A 21,101-nucleotide genomic window follows, 5' to 3' on the forward strand; every position below is an offset into this window, starting at 1 on the left:
AAAAAAAAAAAAAAAAAAAAGGACTTCAGTTTTTTTTTATTTCCCTTTAAGCGCTGTGTACCTTGGGGAGTAATACACACAATTAATATTTTTAAAACCGGTTTTCCAAATGTTTCCCACATCTGGTTACTGAATTACTTGGACAAACATGCTTTTTGACGGCTGATTTAATTTGAAAGTTGTGCACTAAACGGATGATTGTCGAGTAAACTTCCGTCTTTTTATCTCTCCTATTGCGTCATTCTATAGTTTTACACCCAAACGCGGTGAATTAATCCAAAACCTATTAAACTTCCCGACAAGCCTGACTCATTCCACTCCGACTTTAAATAAATGATATTTTCTCCTATTAGAGTTCCAGTGGATGAGAGCGTTTGAACTGAGCTGCCTAATGTTGTATTAACGTAATGACCTGTGTAAGCTATTTAAGGTGTGATTATTTCTACAGCCTGATACCTGCGAGGGAAAGCTTTCACCACATTTGCTCACAGACTTTCTCTTTCCCGCTGCTACAATTACCAGATAATGATATGCGCAGAATCTGCGAGTAATTCAGTTTGTCTCCACATCGGGCATTAATTAATGAAAGCCAATTAAAACGGGCCAAGCCACACCAATTGGGCCCCGGCAAGCAATTTGCATCCCAATCAGTGTTTGAAATATTATGCAGATGTGTTTCTGCTGCAGCGATCCAGCGCCGTTAGGATCAACACGGCAAACGAGAATCCAGGAATCTGGATCATCTTTGGTGTGTTTGGGCTCGAATCAGGATCAACTTCAAGTGAATGAAAAACAAGATTTGAAAATAGTTTTAAAATAAAAAATTACTCAAAATTTGGGAGAAATTCCAAGCAATTAAATAAAGCAGACAAACCTCTGCTTTTCTTCCTCTACCTTTCTTTTTTAACCTCAAAGCAAACTTTTTTTTTTTTGCTTTAAAAAACATTTTTGCGATTGCAGTACAAACGTTTTCAGATGCGTAGTGCCTCATCTCGCTTTCGCCATATCTTTGATTTTGCGTTCTCAGTAAATCTTAGGTAGAGGTCAATCACAGAGTATCTGAGAAGAGACTAGAGTCCAGGCGAGGGTCAGGGCAGGCGGCGGGCAATCAGAGATGAAGGTCCAGATAGAAACGCTCGGTAATGCAGGTGACACAAACAATACTTCGCACTGAGTGAGGCTCTGTGCTCAATTATCCTGTGAGTCTGGGGTGTCAAACCCAGTCGCACAGGGGGCCAAAATCCAAAACACACCTTAGGTCGAACAGGATAAACATTTATTGAACACAAAAACAACATTTTTGAAACTTTACAACCATAAATTTTTAACATAATTATGAACTAGATATACAGCATTCCCTGTTTTAATGCTAGTCTGAATGCTGTAAGATGAATTTGGCCGCTGAAGATGTTAGTGCTGATAGCTGAAAACACTGAAATTGATAGCTAAAAACGCTAAAGCTGATAGCCAGGTAAAATATTAGCTAAATGCCAAATTAGCCTAAAAAACAAAGAAAAAGGTTAGCCAAAACAGCTAGCATGTACTTGACAAAAACAGCTAAACCTCAAAATAGCCGAAAAAACGGAAAAAGTCTAAATTAGCCAAAACAGCTAGCATGTAGCTGAAATATTAACTAAACTCCAAAATAGCCTAAAAATCTAGCTTATTAAAAAAATTTAAAGCTTTAAAACTGTAACACTGTAACAGGAATATTATTCCAGAATAAATCAACTTAAACCTTAAATAACTTTCATTATTTTACTCTCCATAAAAATATATTTTGTCAAAATTATACAAGTTAAAACAAAGCAAAAGATAACATCGGACCATTAATAACAATAAAATGCAATGATCTGGAGGGCCGAATCTGGCCCCCGGGCCTTGACTTTGAAGTGATTCTCAATGAGCGTCCTTGGGGGAGTGTGCGCTGGGGTTGCTGGGAGATGTAGTGTGTTTAGTACTGACAGCTCTGACTCCTGATAAGATACAGTTTGGAGTCAGATTCCAACTCGGACGAGGACAACGACGATGTTATGGATCCGTTTGTTTACAAGTGGATGTATCAGAATGAAGCAGATCAAGGAGTTCGTGGCCTCTGATACTAGTTTGTACGTAAAAACTACAAGCTTTTTTCATCACAATTTGAATAAAATGGAAATGGAGTTTAATCTAAAATGTATACTTTATAATGCTACACGAACACAGTTTCCATCGACTCGTTCTTCTCGGAAACTCGTGACCTGATCTGATTCCGCTCTCATGCAGACGCTGGTTTTAATTTCTCTAAACGGCGTTCTTTGGCGTAGTATTTCTTTGTGGTTCCTCCCTCCACAGCTCAATATCCAGCTGCCAGCGGCGCTCCGTCTCTCTTGTCTCGGCGATGTCGCCTTCCCTTCATGAAGCAGCAGATCAATGAGCGGTCTCTATCGCAGGTCATAATTCATCGTGTCCGTCGTCTGACATGAAACAGCAGTGAAGGAAATGCTGCTTTCTGCCGCCTAAAACGTGGCAGGTGTGACGCCTTAGCGGCGGGGAGGCGGCCAAAGAAATCCATGTGCCCCCCCTCCTCCAGCCCCGGCCCTTCCTCAATGCTCACCTCCCACCCTTTAATTCGACTTTAACACCCAGCCGCCATTAAAAATGCATTAAAGCATATTAAGGCACAATTAGATATTAGTCCCTCAGCCGCTGTAATTACAAAGCTCATTTAGTCCAGAGGACAGTATGTCACCATAAATCAAACACAAACTTTTCCTCAGCCGGGATTTAACCGGCACCGAAGAGGATGGCCCAAAAGGGAGCGGCTCCATCGCTGTGGGAGAAGACGGCGTGTTTGAGTGCGTGCAGCGTCAGAGCAGAACCGGCTTCAAACAACGCAACCCGTCACTAGAAGTGATCACAATGTAGTTTACTGTAAAGAGGAAGCTCTGATCTGATCTTTAGTCATCGCTTACATCCATTGTCTGCACATGAGAACTGGACTGAGTGACCCCTCCCCTCTGATGTTCCAAACAGGAAGTACTTGCTGGCTCCAAAAAGTCAATATAGACAAATAGACTCAGAATAACCATTTTTGCTCTGATACCTTTTTTTTTATCAACATCTTCTTGATTATTTTTTCTAGAGTTCAAGTTATTAGAATTATAAACTGACCAATCAGATGCCTCAATTAAAAGTAGGTGGAGCCTGCTGGCCCCAACGTTTGAAGCATTTGATAGATGTCGTATTGCTTGTTTTCAAGCGTAAGGGGCGTGTCCTGCCAACAAGCTCATTGGTGGGAGTGGTTGCCATAGAAACGACGACTCCGACCGACTGGAGAGGACCTGGCCACAGATAACAACGTGGCTCCAAGATGGCGCCAGAAGACCTCGACCGTTCACGTTCTTTCCCCTTTAACAGAACTCTCAAACTGGCGGCCCGCGGGCCGTCTGCGGCCCCCGAGTCGATATTCTGCGGAAGTTCAATAAGCAGTATCCTCTGCATGTCCACGTTTCTTTGATAACAGCTTTACATTTGCTTTGTGATGTTTCCGCTTTGTGCTTAAAACTTTGCTATTGTCGTTGGATTTGGAAGTCCTTAGCAACAGTTGCTAGCGTCGCTAACTCCCGTCGTTTCATAGGACACCCGAAGATATTGCTTATCGTACATAGACATGAACACATGTTCAGTAGACAATGGACCAAAGATTTAGACACTAAAACATGTTTTTGGCACGAATGGAACCCCGTACGGCCCAGACTCCGCCTTCAGTGGCCTCGAGGTACATCGAGTTTGAGAAGACTCCCCTAGAAACAGACAGAAATCAGGTTATGGTTAAGGTTAGGAATCTTCTAGTGTAGATACGCAAACTCAGCTTCCAGCTACAGTTGGGACTTTTCTACATGCGGCTCAGGATACGTTTGAAGTTGTGTTTGGGCGCCATCTCTCTGTATCGACTCGGACCAATCACTGCTGACTGGCTGCGTCCACATTGTGAGAAAATGGCGACTAACTTGACTTTGACACGTGCTCTACATTTTCATGTCTTGTAAATAACAGTTAATATGTTTAATAAGTGAAAAACGGTGATGAAGACAAACGAGTCCAGACGCGTTTGATCATCTCAAGGCCTCGTTTTCTCTCTCGTTTGACTGTCCCTGCGTGAGACTTCTGTGGTTCGTTCATGTTTGTTCTCTTTATTGATGTGTTCATGGCCACAGCGAGGAAATATTTACATTTATAAATGATAAAACCTGAATACAGTGATGCCGTCTTGAACGCTTAGGAACAAATATTCAGTTTTTTCATGTAGAAACATGAAAACCCACAGAGCAGAATGACAGACATGGATATTTTAATTCATTACGCTTATAAGTCTTCACTTCTACAAATGATTAAAACTATGAGTTAAAGTCCACAGTTGAATGGAAACAATATAAAATGTTTGATATTAATCATTGACTTTAGTCAAATCTTGTTCATTTTTACAGGATTGTACGTATTAAAAACATCTTTAGCAGAGTTTATATCAGACGGTTTTAAACTCATCTTTTCTTCTAAGCAGTAAACGCTCAAACATGCATGTAGAAAAGACTGTTACATGAAAAGGAGAGTCAACAGTTTATCAGTGGTGACTGTAAAGATTATTTAGAACCAATAATCTCTAATGTTAACTTTTAGGATGGAATTCAGCAGAAAAGATGCTTAAACTCGAACAGGAACGATGACCAAATTCTCGCCAAATAATCTGGACTTAAAGGGAAAAATGAGCCTCAGTTTGGATGAACCAGTTTTTTGGTGTCAAAGACAAATTTTATTTTTATTTTATTTTATTATATTATATTTTGTTTTGTTTTTAAATGTTATTATATTTATTTTTTATTTTAGTTTTTACATTTTATTTTATTTCTTTATTTTGTATTTTTACATTTATTTGAATTTGTATTTATTTATTTTATTTTTAATTTATTTTTTAAAATGTAATTTATAGTTTTCTATATATTTTCATTATTTACATATATGTATTTATTCATTCATTAGAGCTGATGGCCCCTTCTGTAGTTTCAGACTCACGAGGAGTATGTTTGCATAAACCTCTTTTGTATTTGAGATGCACGGATAAGAGTGAGATAGTAGGGGTGGGGGGTGGGGGGGTACAAGAAAAGTACGAGGTTTAAGGAAGTTGGAAAAGGATCAAAGACACACATACACTGAGATAGAATGTGACTTTTAACTGGATTTACCTGTAAATTACCTTCATTTGCGACTTCCCTCTAGTGGTGGTTTGAGGAACTGCAACATTAACTATTTCCTAAATTTGTCTTTGATTCTGAAAGACAACAAACAAGCGTGATACATGATGCATTCAAAAGATCTCCTCTCCCAGTCTCAGTTTGTTCAAAATTTGGAAAAAAGTCCAGTAAATGTATTTTACCTCAACTAAAATTAATAATAAAAACAGAAAACTCGTGAATCGGTTGTTTCAGCCCCCCGGCGTTTTCTCGGTGAACTGCGTCCAGCTTTCAAATGGTTTTCCCTCCGAGAGCCGAAGGGCGTTGAGACGTTCCTGTCTCACATTAACCAGCCCGGCTGTAGAACTGAAGTCATACTTTCACAAATATTCACCTAAAGTCTGTATTTTTCTGATTAATATTGCACACACACTTTATATGGACTTCAATGTCTCTTCCAACTAAAAAATAAACAGTGTACCGGGCATCGACAAATACAGGATTTAACATCTCGAGCAATAATAAAGTTTGTATGGATTTAATCCTGAAAAACTGTTTCTCGTACTCAAACACTGTATTTTTAATATTAAAAAAGTACTTCTTGACATTCTGAACTGCCTTTCTCTTCTGCCTCAGTCACTACTGGCCTTTCAGGTGAGTACGGCGGTTTGATATACGGTCAAACCTGGAGGACCGCACAAAATATCAAGGTTTTATGAAGCTGTAGAGAGAACGTTTTTTCCTATGGGCGTGCTGCGGGCAATAGGTTGTAGTGAACACTTTTACAACACATAAGGGCGAAGTAGAAAAGATGGTGGCATAAAAACACAACAATTTCCACCCGTGTCTCTTGACATATATAGAGATGGACGAAGGAAGGCTGTGACATCACCCATGGAAAATGTCGTAGCTGTCGTAGACATTGAACTTTCATTTTAAGGCAGGGGCTGCAAAATATTGACTTGAGGGCCGCAAATGGCCCGCGGGCCGCCAGATTGAGACCCTTGACTTTTCACTGGAAGTGGTCGCTTGAAGCCCAGTGTGACGGTAGCTCTACATTATCTTTACGAGTACTTCACGATACGCCTACCACATGTTTGACAATGGCATGTTCCATTTTCTTGAGGTCCGTAGCCTCGTTTCCACTGAGCGTACTGAACCGTACCTCTTGAGCGCCCCCATCAGTTGTAGGTCCATTGAAAAGTGGAGCTGAACGGTTGGGGTGGAGCCACTGTAGCCATCCATTGATTGGCTGAGAGTGATGCCGACATTAGAAAGTGCCATTATGGCGCCCATTTAAGCTAATGTTACCAACGTTTGTGAACATTCAGCTTTTTGTGGTTTCTTGTGTACTACAGCAAACGGGGGCTGGATCAGGCCCGCCTCCACTTTTCGCCCGGCCCCCCACACACCATCAGAAACGCAGATGACGGTACAGGATAGACTATTTGATAGTGACTAACTTTTTCTTTATCATTATTCTGCTACCATACGTTTTGTTTTGGATGTCCATAGCTCTCAACTATTAAAATATTCAGCTCTTTTTATGCTAGCTTTTTCAACTATTTTGGCAGTTACCAAGGATTTCTAGGCTATCTTGGTGTTTTAGCCACATGCTAGCTGTTTTGGCTGATTTAGGATTTTTTAATTTTTTCAGACTAATTTGGAGATTAGCTATTATTTTAGCTACACGCTAGCTGTTTCGGCTAGTTTAGGCTTTTTTGAATTTCTTATCCTAATTTGGAGATTAGCTAATATTTTATCCTCATTCTAGCTGTTTTGGCTAAATTACACATTATGCAAGTTTTTTTAAGCTAATTTGCCATTTAGCTAATATTTTAGCTACATGCTAGCTTTTTTGGTTAGCTTAGGATTTTATCAATCTTTTCGGCTAATTTGGAGTTTAGCTAATATTTTACCCTTATTCTAGCTTTTTTTTGGCTAAATTAGACATTTTACCAGTTAATATTTTTTTTGGCTAATTTGGCATTTAGCTTTTATTTTAGCTACATGCTAGTTGTTTCGGCTAGTTTGGGCTTGTCTCAGTTTTTTTATTTTAATTTGGAGATTAGCTAATATTTTAGCCTCATTCTAGCTGTTTTGGCTAAATTACACATTTTACAAGATTTTTTAAGCTAATTTGGCTTTTAGCTAATATTTTAGCTACATGCTAGCTTTTTTGGGTTAGCTTAGGATTTTATCAATCTTTTCGGCTAATTTGGAGTTTAGCTAATATTTTACCCTTATTCTAGCTGTTTTGGCTAAATTAGACATTTTACCAGTTAATGTTTTTGGCTAATTTGGCATTTAGCTTTTATTTTAGCTACATGCTAGTTGTTTCGGCTAGTTTGGGCTTTTCTTAGTTTTTTTATTTTAATTTGGAGATTAGCTAATATTTTAGCCTCATTCTAGCTGTTTTGGCTAAATTACACATTTTGCAAGTTTTTTTAAGATAATTTGGCATTTAGCTAATATTTTACCTACATGCTAGCTTTTTTGGTTAGCTTAGGATTTTATCAATTTTTTCGGCTAATTTGGCATTTAGCTAATATTTTACCTACATGCTAGCTTTTTTGGTTAGCTTAGGATTTTATCAATCTTTTCGGCTAATTTGGAGTTTAGCTAATATTTTACCCTTATTCGAGCTGTTTTGGCTAAATTAGACATTTTACCAGTTAATATTTTTTTGGCTAATTTGGCATTTAGCTTTTATTTCAGCTACATGCTAGCTGTTTTGGCCAATTTTTGGCTTTTTCTCCATTTTTTTAGGCTAGTTTAGGTAATGTTTTAGTTAGCTGAAATGGCTGAAGCTAATAGCTATCAGCTTCACCTATTAGCTTCAGCATCTTCAGCTGTAAACTTCAGCGTTTTCAGCTATCAACTTTAGCATCTTCAGTGGCCAAATTCAGCTTACAGCATTCACATATATCACATATATCTAGTTTTTTTTAAATGTTTGAGTTTATTTTTCTATGATGATTACAGAAATTAATTAAGATTTGGCTTAGTGTGGCTTTCTAGAAAATCATAAATGTTTACGTTTATGTTGTGATTGTTACACTTCTTTTGTTGGCCTACAAACCGACCCTGACTCCCCATCAGAAAAAGAAAACAGTTATGTTGTCCTCATTAGAAAACGTTTGATATGATGATGTGATACAGGGTGAGCTAGCGGCATGCTAGCTGTCTACACCACGCATGCACCGTGAAAACAAACCGCTCAGTGGAATCGAGACTCAAGGAAACTGTAAGAGACACCTGGACATGCACGGACCTGGACGACCCAAAAACTCCCTGTACCCATAAGGGTCAACCCCCTGTGACAAAGCTAGCTAACGTCAACATTTTCTGTATTTTCCTGACTGTTGGGAGATCATTTTAAAGCTTTGCTTCAATTATAGAAAATTTGAATACGTTCTCTGTAAAATATAATGTCATAAGGCCTCAATCTGAATAATTAATAGTGGTATTATTAGAGTTTTCATAAGTCGAGATCCTGCAGATCTCCCCTAAAGCTCAGCACCCCCCTCACACCCCCACGCCAGCCCCGCCTGCCAGATCCATCATCCCTCCACGGCGAGGATAACAGATGCCTGCGCAGAACTGCCTGTGATCATTCTGACCACTGGAGGGGCTCGCGCTCGATACAGAATGTATATTTGATGAGCCGCAGTAAAAGATGAAAGGTGAAAAATTCTATTATGAAACAGTCGAGGACACAGAGCAACAGGGCTAAACAGCTCTTGAGCGATGAGGCGGCGCGTCCGGGCACCTGGGGGGGCCGTTGCCACGACGATGACAAATGGACGTGCAGTGAAAGGGGTCACGGGGACGGCGGGAGCAGGTCTGCGCCCGACCGCAGCGCCGCAGACACAGCTGGGCGTCGACTTTCAGATGCGGAAAAAGTTTCTGGTTTCTGCTGAAGACGGTGAGCGAGATTCCGCGGAGCAATCGCGGCGACTGAACAAGTGTTCTCATGGCTCATTGAATAATACATGAACGGCACAGATCCAGTTACTTTCTGTTATTCCTCTTTTTTTCTCTCTCCGTCTTTGTAAAGCGAGGAACATAAAGGCAGAAGAAAAGCTTAAACCTGCCAAGGAGAGAAAAATGGAAGGCGTGTGGCGCTCACGTCCCCGCTGACGCCATCGGATGGATCATTCCCACAAAAGGAGAGATTTAGTCAATGACTCCATCCGCTCTTATGATTGCATCTTCAAATACAGTCATGTTCCCAGAGTCTGGATGCACTTTATAGAGGTTTGACTGCAGAAGACGGCGAGGGAACGGCGTGCGGCGTGAGCACGCATCCACGGTTCGTTTGAAGCGAAGAAAAAGAAGCAACTTTTTATCATTTCATAAATCAAAGCAAACCATTTCAACCCTAAGTGACCCTCCATAACATATTTCTGAGACTTCTGTCTCATTGGAATAGTTCAAACTTTACAGTGTAGTGGCCCCTCCCCCTGGTGGGGGCCAGCAAAGGAAAGCTAAATAAAAATAAATAAATAAATCAATCGCGATTAATTTGTTAATATTTTTTTAATTGACTCCCGGAACTAAAAAGGACAAAAAACCTACATTTTTTCCATTATAATTTTTATAGGATTCTACAGGAAGTTTTATTTTTAAAAACTACTAGATTTTCTACAAACACAAATTTTCTATATGTGCAATTTTGTGTGTGATTTCATATTGTTGATAATAAGTTGTCGACAAATACTTTAACTTAAAAAAAATTAATTGCAACTACTTTTTTCCAGTTTGCGATTAAATAGTTAATTTTTTTAATCGATTCTCTGCCCTAAAAAAAACTCAACCTTCATGTTTTCACGTTATCTTTATAATCTGATTCCACGTGTAGTTTTATTTTGAAAATCTACTGGATTCTCTACAAAAATAAATATTCTGAACGTACAGTTTTGTGAGGGGTTTTATATTGTAATTATTCGCAGATAATAAGTGGTCAACAAATACTTTAGCTAAAAAAAAATTAATCGTAATTAATCACGATTAATTTTTTTTCCCAGGTTTCAATTAAATTATGGAATCGTTTAATCGATATCTAACCCTAAAAAAAATACACAAACACATTTTTTTGTTATCTTTATAATCTGTTTCCACAGGAAGTTTTATTTTGAAAAACTACTGGATTTTCTTCAAAAATAAATGTTTTGAGTTTTGAGTTTTGTGTGTGATTCATATTGTGAGTATTCACAAATATAAGTGGTCGACTAAAAACGTTTTTAATCGCGATTAACTTTTTCCAGTTTGCGATTAATTTCTTTTAATCAATTCCCTGCCCTAAAAAGATCACACAACTCACATTTTTTTTCCATTATCTTTATAATCTGATTCCACAGGAAGTTTTATTTTAAAAAACTACTAGATTTTCTACAAACCTAAATTTTCTATATGTGCAACTTTGTGTGTGATTTCATATTGTTTATATTAAGTGGTCGATAAATACTTTAACTTAAAAAAAAAATAATCGTGGTTAATCGCGATTAATTTTTTGCCCAGGTTTGCGATTAACTCATTGAATCGTTTAATCGATATCTGACCCTAAAAAAATACACAAACACATTTTTTTCTATTATCTTTACAATCTGTTTCCACAGAAAGTTTTATTTTGAAAAACTACTGGATTTTCTTCAAAAATAAATCTTTTGAATGTACAGTTTTGTCTGTGATTCATATTGTGATTATTCACAGATTATATGTGGTCAACAAATACTTGAACTAAAAAATTTTTTAATCGCGATTAATTTTTTTTAATCAATTCCCAGCCCTACAAAAACCACACAACTTACATTTTTTCCATTATCTTTATAATCTGATTCCACAGGAAGTTTTATTTTGAAAAACTACTTGATTCTCCACAGGAAACCATCTTCTACTTCCTCAAAGCGGCTGCTTCAACTGCCAAATTCAAACCTCCAAGCTAGGAAATTAGACAAAAACAAACATATTTGGAATTTTTTTTGGGCAGAAAAAGGAAATGGAAGAAGAACCTTTGACTTCAAAATAAAAGAAATCTGGATTCAACCGACAAAAAACAAAATCAAAAACATTTCCACCAAATATGGATTTATTGTGACAGTTGTTCTCACAGTTTATAAAAATAAAACAAACGATTTTCTTATGTTACGAGGATGCTGCTAAGGTTGTTAAATTTGTGGATTCATGTTTAGTAAATACTTAGAAAATAGTCGTTTATCTTAACTAAAAATGGTTTCAGACCATCCCATTAGGGGCAGTAGAACATGGCTGCTTCCAGAAACACTTTTGGCGGGAAAAGTTTAGCTAATTTTCCAGACTTCATGGTGATAAAAACTTGTATTTATTTTTTTAAGTGACTCCTTGCTGGATTGCAAAAGTGCAACAATTGGTAGATATTTATTCTTTATAATACAGTTAAGATTTTTGTATCAAATTTGAGACGTTGGGTAAATAAGCTACTAACATTGGTGGTAGATTTAATCAAAACATTAATGCCATAAAAGTGAATTTCCTGCCTCTTGTTTGATGTAGTGACTTTACACTAATATAGTTTAGGAACCATCCATGCAATGCAAACATATTGTTAGGAATAAACCAAATAGCTGCTTTTAAGTGACGGATCATAAAAAGACGGCAGTATACTCCCTTAGATCAGTTATTTAAAGCCTCCCTGTTGAATTCAATGGGTTTTACATTGTCTAATGATGTGAGCTGCAACTCTGTGGCAAACAGCAAGTGACTGCATTAATCATTCACCCAAGGCAGAGAGTTGGAGATCATAAGTAGGAAGTCCCTGGATGAGGGTTATAGAGAAACTGCTAGTTAGGTCTGCAGCCGACCTTCAAGTGATTCCAGTCATTTATATCAACTCCACAACAGTGAGTCCCCGCCTGCGGAGTCCGGCTATGTGCAGATTGTTAGCTGTAACTGCCCTACAGTGATGCTGCGTAATGATCAGCAGTCTGAAACACACCAGTTGTGTAGGAATCAGCGTGAGGCTTCTGCTGCTGGACCGCTCGATTGAGATGTCTTGTTATCAGTGCGTGGGTGTGTCTCCGTCTCAGACTGTTTCCGAGCTTGCGCCGGATCGTCGCTTCTGGTCGGATGTTAGCCTCGGCGCCGGACAACAGGTGCGCGGCGTTTCAGCCGCAGGGCTACAGTCTGAAGCGCTGACGATCCATCATCGTTTCTGTTAGGGACTCAAAGCTCTGTGACATCAATGAGCACAGTGAAAGGCTGCTGGCTGCTTTAGCCATCATCCGGTATTATTCTAGACGCGACGGAACCAAAAACCTCCTGGTACTCGTCACTTAGAGGAGTACTCATTACTTCGTGCTCACTGGAGTAGCGCAGGTTGGATGGGAGATCTGCCAGATGCAGCTCCGTCGTACCCAGAGGACGCACACATGGCTTCACAGTTAAGTGGATACTTGAGAAACACACAGCTGCAGTGGAAGATTCATCTGAAGCAGACGCACAATCTACTCGTGTACACGTACGAACGGGGTTTGTGCTCACAACTTCTCTACTATAAACCATGAAAAGCATCAAGCCTTCGTCACTACTACCCTTACAGGTGGATATGAGCTGTCCGACAGGTAAAAACGGACCTGCGTGGATTATCAAGGTCGCAGTTCAGGGTGACAAACTCAATCGCACAAGAGGCCAAAATCCAAAACACACCTTAGATCACCGGCTGAAGAGGACAAACATTTACTGAAACTTTAAAATGTAAAACTTTTTAACATAATTATGAACCAGATATATAGCATTACCTGCAATAATGCTAGTGTGAATGCTGTAAGCTGAATTTGGCTGCTAAAGATGCTAGTTGAAGATCCTGAAATTGATAGCAAAAAACACTGAAGCTGAAATCACTGAAGCTAATAGCTGAAAATGCTGAAACTGATTGCTAAAATATTAGCTAAATGCCAAATTAAGAAAAAAAAACCTTTGGTCACCCAAAACAGCTAGCATGTAGCTGAAAAAATAGCTAAAAATAACCAAAAACCGCTTGCATGTAGCTAAAACGTTAGCTTAACTCTAAAATTGCCTAAATAATCTTAGTAAATACCAAAATAGTCCAAAAAGCTAGCAGAGTAATTGTGTAAACACCGGAGTGAGTCCAGGTGTTTGTCGCCATGGTAACTGTGTAAGTGCTGGAGTGAGTCCAGGTGTTGGTTGCCATGGTAACTGTGTAAACGCTGGAGGGAGTCCAGGTGTTGGTTGCCATGGTAACTGTGTAAATGCTGGAGGGAGTCCAGGTGTTGGTTGCCATGGTAACTGTGTAAATGCTGGAATGAGTCCAGGTGTTGGTCGCCATGGTAACGGTGTAAGTGCTGGAGTGAGTAAAGGTGTTGGTCGCCATGGTAGCGGTGTAAGCGCTGGGGTGAGTCCAGGTGTTGGTTGCCATGGTAACGGTGTAAATACTGGAGTGAGTCCAGGTGTTTGTCGCCATGGTAACTGTGTAAGTGCTGGAGTGAGTCCAGGTGTTTGTCATCATGGTAACTGTGTAAATACTGGAGTAAGTCCAGGTGTTTGTCGCCATGGTAACGGTGTAAACGCTGGAGTGAGTCCAGGTGTTGGTTGCCATGGTAACGGTGTAAATGCTGGGGTGAGTCCAGGTGTTGGTTGCCATGGTAACGGTCTAAATGCTGGGGTGAGTCCAGGTGTTGGTTGCCATGGTAACGGTGTAAATGCTGGGGTAAGTCCAGTTGTTTGTTTGCCATGGTAACGGTGTAAACGCTGAAGTCCAGGTGTTGGTCGCCATGGTAATGGTGTAAATGCTGGAGTGAGTCCAGGTGTTTGTCTGTCGTTATGGTAACGGGATGGCAGCTGTTGGAAGTCTTTGTTGCCGTGATAACAATATAAACGCTGGAGCAAGTCTAGGTCATCAGGAACTGGGATTTGGTGGCGTCATATGGATATCGTCCTTTCCAAAACACGGAAATCCGTTCAGAAAAAATAAGAAATTCTTACTACTTTAACATTTTAAAGATTCTTCCACCTCTACAACCTCACACCCGTCAGTATCGAGTCGCGTAATTCTTGAACGCGCGTCACATACAGGATGAGTATGAACATAAGGCTTTACTTTTACCTCCACCTGCACCATCAGGTCTGTTTTTTCTTTTTTCATGTGTGTGTGTGCTTTATGTTTTTGAGTGTGTGTGAATAAACCTCAGGCTCCCATTCATCAAAACTGAAGTTGACTGTGACGGCGTGTGCTGCAGATAAATCTGCATCAGCAAAACACCGACGCTCGCCGACCAGTCATTAATCCCAGTTCCAGGGAATGTGTGTGTGTGTGTGTGTGTGTGTGTTTCTACAAATTGTGTACAATATAACGTATCTGTATTTAGTTAGTGCTCACAAATAAAGCCAGCACAAAGCGGTCAACCATACATCTTTTCCCACACCTGCAATATAAACTCCTGTAAAATCCACATATAAAATGGAACAAAGGATTTTCTGAACTTTTCTCTGACCTCGTCAAAGAAAGAGATGAAAAAGAACATTTTAAACTGAAAGTTTCTCAGAAATTTCTCTCAAATTAACAGCAGTTTGTTCCCCTGAACCATATTTTCCCGCCTACGTGGTAACAGAACATTTTCTGTACATTTGCAGGACTATTTATGGGCGACATGCGGAGAGCATTTGAGCGGAATGATGACTTTTTGACGTTTCAACCACAGAAAAAAATGGATTTTGGCCGCAGAACTTTGTGAGGAGAGCAGGAGCAAAGCTTTTAGCTTGACTAATGTTTCACAGTTGGTAATGGATTTTTCAGGTTACCAAAAAGTCACTTGTATTGCTGGAGGATTTGCAGCCTCCTGGGCGGCGTGGGGTGGAGGTGGGGGGGGCTGATGGGTCCAGAACCAGCAGGTCACACGGTCCAGCCCGAGTTCAGGGTCAGCTGGTGCAGAATGCAAACCCAATCACAACGCTGCAGTTTAAGGGCATGAAAGAGGTTTTTTGTTGGCAGAATAATAGATGGGAGCAGAAACGATTTAGGATCTGAACTTTTAGAGACAATATTCTGGTGTGAAAACTGATAGAAACACAATCCAGCAGGCGTCAGAGTTTTTATTTTTATTTTGACTAATATTTGTATCAAACAAATGACTGAAAGTTTAGTTAAAGTCTTCAGTTTCAACATGGATAACACTTTTTTAACATTTCCAAACGTTTAATCTAACTTGTTTATTTCTGTTATTACTTGTAATATTGTTATTATCCTTTTAACATCGTCTTTCTTTTAATCCAATTTATATTTGTAGCAATGGATGAATTTACAAGTTCCTTCTGGATTAATACTTTATCTATCCATCATCCATCCTCATCCATCATCCATCCATCATCCATCCATCCATCATCCATCCATCTATCGATCATCCATCCATCCATCCATCCATCCATCCATCCATCCATCCATCCATCCATCCATCCATCCATCATCCATCCATCCATCCATCCCTCTATCTCTTATATTGGAACTATTAAAGACATTCTTTAGTCTGTTAATCCTTAAAGTGTTAATATGCTGCTTATAAAGACATGTATTAGTATTTGTAAATCCTTTATTAGACATTTATAGGATGTTTTTATCATAAAAGCTTCAATCATCTTTTTATAAAGTCATTTATCAACAAAGTTTAATGGCTCACAAATGACACATCATTTTTTAAATATGCTTCTATTGATATTTATTAGTATGTTATGGATGTCTTTAACGATTAATAAATTGGTTATAAGTGATTAATTGATCAAATAATTGCCTAATTAACTTATACATGATAATTGTATGTTTTGTCTGATAAAGGCTTACAAATGCTAATAATGACTCAAAAAGCTTATACATGCAAATAATTGTCTGATAAATGTCACATTAATGTCTCATGAAGAGTTATAAATGTTAATACATTTCCTATTAATGTTTCGTGGAGGTTTTTTGTCTCATAAAGGCTTACAAGTATGAATAAATGTCTGATAAACGTCTCACAATGGTTTACAAATGCAAATAAATTTCTAAAAAATGTTTCAATAAAAGCTTATAAATGTCAGTAATTGTCTCTTTGTGTCATAACGGCTTACAAATGTGAATAAATGTCTAATAAAGATCTCAAGACGGTTAAAAACGTTAATAAATGTCTCATTAGGACTTTAAAATGCTAATAATTGTCATTTTTCATCTTATAAATGTGAATAAATGTCTAATAAAGATCTCAACACGGTTAAAAACGTTAATAAATGTCTCTTAAGGACTTTAAAATGCTAATAATTGTCCTTTTTTATCTTATAAAGGCTTACAAATGTGAATAAATGTTTAATAAAGGTCTCAAAAGGCTTATAAATGCAAATAAATGCCTCATAAAGGGTTGAAAATGTCAATTACGATTGGAAATAAAAGTCTTTAAATTGTATGAAAAAGGGCTAAAAATGTTGATAAATGTCCTTTCAGTGTCTCAAAGACTTTAAAATGCAAATAATTGTCCTTTTTCGTCTTATAAAGGCTTAAAAATTTGAAGAAATGTCTAATAAAAGTTTACAAATGCAAACTGAAGTCTCAAAAAATCTGATATATGCTAATAATTGTCTTTTTTACTCATAAAGGCCTACAAATGTCTAATAAATCTTTTTTAAAAGTGCTTATAAATGCTAGAAAAATGTCCGAATGCCTTAAAGGCTTAAAAAATACTAAATAATGTCTTCTAAATGTCTCAAAACAGCTTCACAAATTCTAAGGAATTTCTCAATATGCAGCTCATTATCACCTATAGGATATTCTGAGATCATGAATGTTTTTAATACTTCCTGTAAAGGCTTAGAAACACATTACTGAATCCTGTTAATGTCTTATAGCAAGATTATTAAAGAATTCTATTATAAAGTGATACGGACACAGATTGAATAAACGAAGCCTAAAAGAAAACCAGATCTGTTGTGAAGTTTTCAAATCGACGACATGAAGCTTCTTCCTGTTGTCACGTTTTGGTGATCTAAATTCATGGCAGCACTAATGGAAGTGTATTCAGTTTCCGGCGATCTCCGAGTCGTTTTTTAAGGATTTGAGTTTCATTGAGTCGAGAGAACGAGGAAAAACGAGAGGCTGTCAGATGTCAGAGAAGGTGAAATCTCTGATCGATACGCTGCAAGAAAAGGAAGCTGTGATGATCACCAGGGAAGATTTGTTCCAGTGTTTTTACATCCGCAAAGCGAGGATCAATGAGGACGGAGTTTGGGGCTCCGCCCAAAGACGGTTCCGCCCCAGAGCTTCAGCTCATCTGAACTTCCAGGAGGAGCGAAGACAATCACAGTTTTGTTAAAAAAAAGCTTCTTTTCTCCGTTTATTTCTACTGTCCATTTCTGCCTTCCTCCCTCACATCATCTTCTCCTCCTGGCTATGCTTCACTGCTCAGCGCTTTAATAGTTGTATGAAAAATTCCAAGCTCAGACATGGCGAGATTGCCGATGCCAATGACTCAGAACTGCAGGAAAAAAAGAGGGTAAAAGCTTGGACACCTTTCAAGAAATGTTTCCGCCCCAACGCTGCTGCTCCACTGACCGAGAAAGCAGCGGACCGCCGTCAACGTGCAGAGTAATGACTGATTTTGGATTAAGAAGTCAAATACATCCAATATTTGCTGAAGTTTCTATCGTTACCAAACATTTAGAAGTGACCTGGACTCGCTCAGACATCTTTATTTAGCTCCTACAGTCAGGGTTCACTCTGCGTCCGCCCATTAGAGGAAAATGAGACAATTTGTTCGCTCTCGTCTAAAAACCCACGAAAAGCCACAATTAGCCCAACATGGAGAAAATAGGAACCTTGATTTATGCCTTTCTTTTCTCTGATTTACAGAGTCGCGTATGCAAACATTAAAAGCTTTTTAAATGCAACATTGACTGAAAGCTGAGGCACTAATAACTGGAAATGTTCCCGGCGTGTTTTTAGAGGTGAAATGAAAGACCTGAGGGTCAGGGGTCCTCTGAAGGGGCGGAGCTACAGGGGGACACATTTGACCTCCGATTTTTGAGTCATTATTATCATTATTGACAAAGATTAAGAAATCATCTGGTGCTGCACAAACGATTATTTCAATGGTCGACTAATCGGGTCAGGCGCAAATTGGATGTAAAACAAACATCTTAACCACCATTAGCTTTAAACTAACTAAAAACTAGATATATAGTATTAGTGTGATAATGCTAGAGTGAATGCTGTAAGCTGAATTTGGCCGCGGAAGATCCTAGTGTTGATAGCTGAAATCACTAAATCTAATACCTGAAAACGCTGAAGCTGGTAGCTGAAATCACTGAAGTTGATAGCTGAAATCACTGAAGCTAATAGCTAAAATCACTGAAGTTGATAGCTGAAATCACTGAAGCTAATAGCTGAAATCACTGAAGCTGGTAGCTGAAATCACTGAAGCTGGTAGCTGAAATCACTAAATCTAATACCTGAAAACGCTGAAGCTGGTAACTGAAATCACTGAAGTTGAAAGCTGAAATCACTGAAGCTAATAGCTGAAATCACTGAAGCTGGTAGCTGAAATCACTGAAGTTGAAAGCTGAAATCACTGAAGCTGGTAGCTGAAATCACTGAAGTTGATAGCTGAAATCACTGAAGCTGATAGCTGAAATCACTGAAGTTGAAAGCTGAAATCAATGAAGCTAATAGCTGAAATCACTGAAGCTGGTAGCTGAAATCACTGAAGTTGATAGCTGAAATCACTGAAGCTAATAGCTGAAATCACTGAAGCTGGTAGCTGAAATCACTGAAGCTGATAGCTGAAATCACTGAAATTGATAGCTGAAATCACTGAAGCTAATAGTTGTTAATGCTGAAGGTGGTAGCTGAAATCACTGAAGCTGATAGCTGAAATCACTGAAATTGATAGCTGAAATCACTGAAGCTAATAGCTGAAAACGCTGAAGCTGGTAGCTGAAAACACTGAAGCTGATGGCCAGCTAAAATATTAGTTAAATGCCAAATTAGCCTAAAAACCTGAAGAAAACCTAAGTTGGCCAAAACCGCTAGCATGTAACTGAAATATTAGCTAAACTCCAGAATATCCTAAAAACTGAAAAAAATCCTAAGTTAGCCTAAATAGCTAGCATGCAGCTGAAATGTTCGCTCAACTCCAAATTGGCCTAAAAAACTGGAAAAAGCCTAAATTAGCCAAAACAGCTAGCATGTTGCTAAAATATGAGTTAAACCTCAAATAGCCTAAAAAACCTTAATAAATGTCAAAATAGTCCATAAAGCTATCAGAATACCATTATAACTTTCAACTTTACTACACTCTGACTCCATATAATATAAAGTAACGACTAATCGACTGTTAAATTAATCGTCGACTATTTTAATAGTCGATTAGTCGATTATTCTTGGAAACGCTAAAATCATCTACATGAGCTTCTAAAACACTGCAAAAATAACAAAAGCAAGAATTTTAAATGAAATAAAAACAAAAATGACAAATAAACTGTTGAGCTGCGTTCACACCGGACGCCATTCGTCAATGTAGTCGAAGTACAGATGGAATCTGAGGTCCGGTGGTTCAATTTGTTCAGTAAAGTGGGTCAAGACTGAACAATTCTGAGGTTTGGCGATGTTGCTGCTTCGACCAATCAGGGACTCGTCACGTTTTCAGGGACTCGACCAGCAGCTACAATACAAATCCAATATGGCCGCTCCATGAGAGCCTGAACTTCCATCCGTTTTCTTAACCCTCGGCGCTGTAGGGTTGCTGGAGCCTGTACAGGATGTACAGAACGTTTTATGGACAAACTGCAGGTCTTCAGATCAGCTTCTGATGCTCATTCTGTCCCACAGCCATCCTGGACTGAAGAACCAGATCGTTTTTGAGGTTCTTACTGTGCCTTTAAGTAGAAATGTTACCTCCACCACACACACAGCACTTGGCGAATAAAAAGATGACATCACAGCAGGAAAAAAATGAACGGAGCCAAAATGTCTTATATTAGTGTTTGAACAATGAAAAGCATTTTTCAGTAAATGGATTCTCTGCAAGGAAATGCTATTCGTGCAGTTTAAGATTTCACAAGGACGTCTGCTTTTTGGGTTAAAAGCTAAAAGGTTGGATTAGATTAACTAAAGCTGTTATTCAGGAGCTCACAGTGAGAGGTATTCCTCCTTTAACAGCCGAAAGCTTCATAAAGGGCTGCTCTATCTGCGCACTAGAAACGTCTCGGCTGTTGTTCTGCACAGACTTCATTTAAGGAGCTGTGAGAGAACATATAGGACGGAGGATTGATCTGGTTGTTGACGTGAGAGCGCCATCATCACAGCCTTAAACACGCCGCCTGTTCTCCAGCACACAGGCGGATTCGTATCGTGTCTGCCGTTATTGAAGCAGCGAGACACCGTTACCATGCCGATCTATCTTTGGTTTCATGTTCCGATGCCAAGTGATGGTTGGCCAATATTTATAGACTGAGAGCAGAATGGTTTATGTGCATGTTTGTACACCTACCAGCCTCCTCGTTGATTCAGACTCGTCTTCACCTTTCTCCTCGTTTCAAAGACTTTAGCCTTTATGAAACTACTTAGTGTTCCTGCCTTACTGTTTTTTTTTTATATTATTTTTAGTATTTTAATTCCCCATCATGCCTTTCAGTTGTTTCCCATGGGGTTTGAACAGAGTTACTTTTACATGAGAACTGACTCTGATTTAGGATTTCTCTACTCGATCTTTTCAGCTGTTTTAGTAGAAAAGACTTTGAACACATTTAAAAGTTCAGCAGTTTATGTCAATAGGATTAAAAACAGGATTTCAAGCAAAAACTGTAAAAAAAGTGAAAAAAACAATAAAAACTGTACATTTATGAATTCTATTTAAGACAAGAATGTCAAACTCAATC

General features: G+C 38.7%; 1 protein-coding gene across 4 annotated transcripts in view; it reads left to right on the forward strand.

Moving 5' to 3' along the window:
• The window catches only part of samd12 (sterile alpha motif domain containing 12), a 156,935-nt gene that overhangs the window by 40,131 nt on the left and 95,703 nt on the right, over positions 1-21,101 (forward strand). The window contains exon 4 of one of the 4 annotated variants that reach the window (XM_024298587.2): positions 9,271-9,708. The exons of the other annotated variants lie outside the window; for them this stretch is intronic. Within the exon in view, the coding sequence (XP_024154355.1) occupies positions 9,271-9,353 (83 nt within the window). The 3' untranslated portion in view covers positions 9,354-9,708. Of the gene's footprint in view, positions 1-9,270; positions 9,709-21,101 lie in introns of those variants that run through there. 4 annotated transcript variants of the gene reach the window in all.

The sequence above is a fragment of the Oryzias melastigma genome, linkage group LG11 (genome assembly GCF_002922805.2).
Source record: "Oryzias melastigma strain HK-1 linkage group LG11, ASM292280v2, whole genome shotgun sequence".
NCBI lineage: Eukaryota > Metazoa > Chordata > Actinopteri > Beloniformes > Adrianichthyidae > Oryzias > Oryzias melastigma.